The 4,543-nt window shown below is 24.5% G+C and overlaps 1 protein-coding gene across 1 annotated transcript; it reads right to left on the reverse strand.

Annotated features, from left to right (window-relative positions):
- Positions 1 to 287: 287 nt before the first annotated feature.
- Positions 288 to 4,274, reverse strand: LOC725159 (probable cytochrome P450 6a14). The gene is made up of 6 exons (XM_016915831.2): positions 4,152 to 4,274; positions 3,299 to 3,693; positions 2,053 to 2,575; positions 1,307 to 1,528; positions 781 to 1,032; positions 288 to 558 (listed from the first exon to the last, which is right to left on the reverse strand). The coding sequence occupies exons 2-6, from the start codon at positions 3,629 to 3,631 to the stop codon at positions 389 to 391; spliced, it is 1,500 nt and encodes a 499-aa protein (XP_016771320.1). The 5' UTR covers positions 3,632 to 3,693; positions 4,152 to 4,274; the 3' UTR covers positions 288 to 388.
- Positions 4,275 to 4,543: the final 269 nt, after the last annotated feature.

Below are 4,543 nucleotides of genomic sequence, written 5' to 3' on the forward strand. Positions count from 1 at the left end.
AAAAAAACAAAGGATAAAAAGGATATAAACAAAAAAGAAAAATACAAATTTTCAAATATCATATATTATCAATCATGGCTTTATTAATTTTTAATCAATTTCACATTATTTTGAAAATATTTTTGACTTATTCTTTCTCTAAATCGAATTGAATTTATTTTTATATTAATATCACTTTAGGAAACAATTCATAAATAAAAATATTTGATATTATATAATAAGTGATTACTAAATCTTAAAATAAATCTACGTTTTGAAATCTTTTCAAAAAAATAAAAATATTCATATATATATTTATTATATTTATATTTATATAAAGATTATTTGTACATATAATATATTTAATAATTTAAATAGTTTAAATAATTTTTAGAAAAATCATATTCTATTAGTTTTCTATTTTCGTAATTTTTAAAGTAAGGTCGTGTTTAGGAGCTAGAGTAAACGTGCGTGGTTCGTTTATGAATGGAATCTGCGTTTCGTTGCAAACATCAACTTTGTAAGTACGAAGAATTTTTATCAGTCCAATTTTGGTTTGGAAAATTGCAAAACGTGCACCTATAACAAACATGAAACAATACGTTTTTAAATCATATTTATTATTGATTTTCGAGAAATATATATATTTAAAGTTCTTTAAAATTTTCTAAATACGTTTTCAAATATTAAAATTTCATTAATTAATTTAATAAAAGTTAAATCGATCGAACATATTACGATCCTTGTCAATTGTTTTTAGGTTTTTTTAGATATTTAATTATAGATTTTTTTCTTACGTACCAATACAATTTCTTGGACCATCGCCAAAAGGTAAATAGTGCATAGGATGTCTTGTCGCTTCTGCTTCCTTGCTGAATCGATTAATATCAAACACCTCCGGATTTGGATAGATATCAGGATCACGATGTATAGCATATATGGGAATAAAGATTCTCGTATCCTTTGGAATCGTTAAATTTATGCTTTCAAAAGTATAGTCTTCCAAACTTTGTCTCATTAAAACTGTCAGAGGTACGTATTTCCTTAAAGTCTCTAAAATTATAAAATATAATCAGATAGAAAATTTATAGTTTTCTAAAATTTTGAATATTTGTTATTTTTTTTTTTTTATTCTATTTTAAATTTATTGTCGACGTTTATACGAAGATATTAATTAAATTTAAAACCGGAGCATACTTTTATCACGTTCTAGATCTTTCTTTTTATTTTATCAAAAGATCATTAGATTTAGATTTAGGTGTTGTATATTTTATTCGTTTTAAATTTGCAAAATTTTTATCTAAATGTAAGTAACAATGAAATATACCTTTGAACACAGCATCTAAATACGGCATGTTTTTAATATTTTCGTATTGCCATTCTCCATTGTTCAATTTGTGATGTTCTGTAATCTCATCTCTTAATTTATCTTGAATATCTTGATTTTGCGCCAATTCGTAAAGGGCGGTAGCTATCGTTAAGGACGAGGTTTCGAAGCCAGCCACGAAGAAAAGGAATGCTTGTGCAACTAGCAAAGGTTCCGTTAATTCTGAAAAACGAATAAAAATTTGGTTAAATTACATTTTAATTTTATCGAAAAAAAAAAATGTTAGAGTATTTTATTTTAAATTTATTTTAAATTTATGATTGAAAAAAATTCATAACCACAATTAAAATTTCCAATCGCTCATATCTATATCACATTTATCTCATTTTACAATATATCTATCTACAGTTAATCAATTTTATTGTTTGATGAGCAATTTGATCAATCATTGATCAAATCAATTCTTGACGTTTCATTTCATCATTGATTAAAATCAAGCACTTCTTCACGTTCTTTAATTTCTTTTATAGAAATTAAATTTTTTTTATTGCAATTAATTTTGCAATCGTATTGCAATAAAATTAAGAAATGTATCTGTCACGTATTGTCACTTTATTATATTTTATCAATTATCTTGACGTTGCAGAACTTTAGAAAAGAAATTCATTCTGATAAAATTTCTCATAAATCAATCAATTCGATTAATTCAATTCAATTCGTATGTTATCGAAAAATCGAACACCCACCTATGTCCAATTTCTCAGGATGATTCTGAATATTTATGAGAGCATTGATAAAGTCCGGCCTATAAATATCGTTTGTCTTCCTATACTTTATCATATCCAAGACAACGTTGGTGAAGAAAGTAGTAGTTTCATCACGTGGCAATATGTAACCCAAAAACGTGTACAATCTTGGTAAATTTTCCCTAAGCCTGATCTTCAATATCTGCTTAAAACTTGGACCGAAGAATTCCCTTCCTATATCGCGAAATTTACATTGAACGTCCGACATAGCGTTCATATCGACTCCAAACCCGCAACTGCCAATTACGTCGGTGGTGAATTTGGCAGCCAAGTCTCGTACTTCGACACGATCGTTTTTCGATATCAAGTGTTCAACATAATTCTCGAGGGTATTGGAACACTCGATAATCAGGGAAAACATGTCTTTCAATTTGCCCGATGTAAATATCGGGGACAATTTCGTTCTTAATGGCCGCCATCTTTTTGGTTCCAGAACGAACAGGTGTTGAGAAAGTGGCTCCGTCTATAATGAAAAAAAAAAAAAATATTTCTAAAGAGAATAATTGCTTCTCTTAAATTCTAGCACATTATATATATGTTTTACGGAATTTTAGAGTTAAGTAAAGTTTTTTTTTTTTTCTTTACACGAGCTTATTGTAAGTTTCCAATATGAATAATATTGTTTGATAAAATTTTTTGTTCGATATATTTTTCTACAATACGTATTGTCATTTATTGATTATCGGATTACTTATATATTTAATCATTGCGTTTATTTAACTTCACGTGGTAGATTTTATATTAAAAATTAAATTGATTAGATTTTTAAAGATTAATTGGAGATAATATGAAAAATGAATGAAATTAAAAAATTTATCTAGAATTTAAGAAGATTATTTATCTATAATATCTATATAAAGTTATTATAGAACGTAAGAGTTTATATTATATTGCGTAATAAATTTTTTTAAGAATATAAATTTTATAAGAGAATATTAATCATAATATTGATAATAAATAGTGATAATACTGATTTCATATATTTGATCAAATATTTTGTTCTGTGAACTTTTATTAAAATTTTTATTAATTTTCTTTATTATAAAATTTTTTTTTTGTATTCAAAAATTCGAAAATATATATGTTTATTTTTTTTCCGTGTTTTTAGACAATTATGTAATTTACGAAATAAATAGAAAAAGAAATACAAAGTTTTAACAAATATTAAAAATTATTAAACACTTACCACCTCATTCAGAGCAAGCCCTCGATGGGCGAATTTTGAGAAATCCTTTATGAGAACAGTCTTGATTAAATCAGGATTATTTATAGCCAGAACACGCACGTTTCGCATATATAATCCAAACACAGGCTCATGTTTATATTCTTTATAAAACTTTGTCATCAAATCACCTATCGATATTCTTGCGAATGTCAAACGGAAAAAGTTGCCAAAAATTGGTATTGGCTTGGGTCCAGGTACCCCACGATTTTTCCAATATTCTTGAGGTTTTATTAGATAATAATAAAAGGCGAAAATAAATATAATGAATCCACAAAGAATTTCGAAGGCAGCCATTTTTTATAGATTTTCATCGAATCCTTGCTGACAAAAATCGTTTTATACAAATGTTTTGTAAACTGTGAAACATATAGAAAAATTTATGATAGTTATTAGTTGCAGTTATTATTGCAATTATATACAAATTAAAAAATATGAAATATGAATTATATACTGTAACTTTTTGAATGAATTATGAAATTATGGAAAATATTTAATTTCGATATATAAATTATTTTATATTTTATACTTCTTTTATATTTATTCACAATGAACACTCTATTTCAATTTCCATCACGATTTTCTATATATATTCTGTACAATATACCTCAATTAAAATATAAAAAAAGATATATATAATGAAAAATATAAATAATGTAATGAAAGTCTCATTTGTTTAAGTATTTTCCACAAAAATATTATTTTACACAAATATTCATAATTCATGTAAAGTAAAATATAAAATAATATAAGTGCATAAATAATTAAAAAAAATTAATAATTTATCTTAAATTTTAAAAGGAAAAAAAAAATTTACATGATACACTGCCACTGTTATAAAGTATAGAATTCAAGTGATATACTGTACTCTTATTATTGCTCATAAAATTATAAATACTTTTGAAAGGAAATATCAGAGTCGTTATATTTTATTAATTCTTATCATTCATTAGTTGATAAATGTAATATACAAATCTATTTAAACGTTTATGATAAAAGAAAGCAATATGATATATAAAGAATATATTTTACTATAGAAAAAAGTAATTATATTTATGTAAGATAGATATTTTAAAAGATTAATATATTCCGATAGAGAATGAATGATATTCTATCCTTCATTTTCTTTACTTAATTTAACGATAAAAAAATGCAGATATGATCAAGTTTTCAATATCAAGATTTTCGTACTATTAAATATAAATATAC

This window comes from Apis mellifera, linkage group LG13 (genome assembly GCF_003254395.2).
Source record: "Apis mellifera strain DH4 linkage group LG13, Amel_HAv3.1, whole genome shotgun sequence".
In the NCBI taxonomy this organism is placed as follows: domain Eukaryota; kingdom Metazoa; phylum Arthropoda; class Insecta; order Hymenoptera; family Apidae; genus Apis; species Apis mellifera.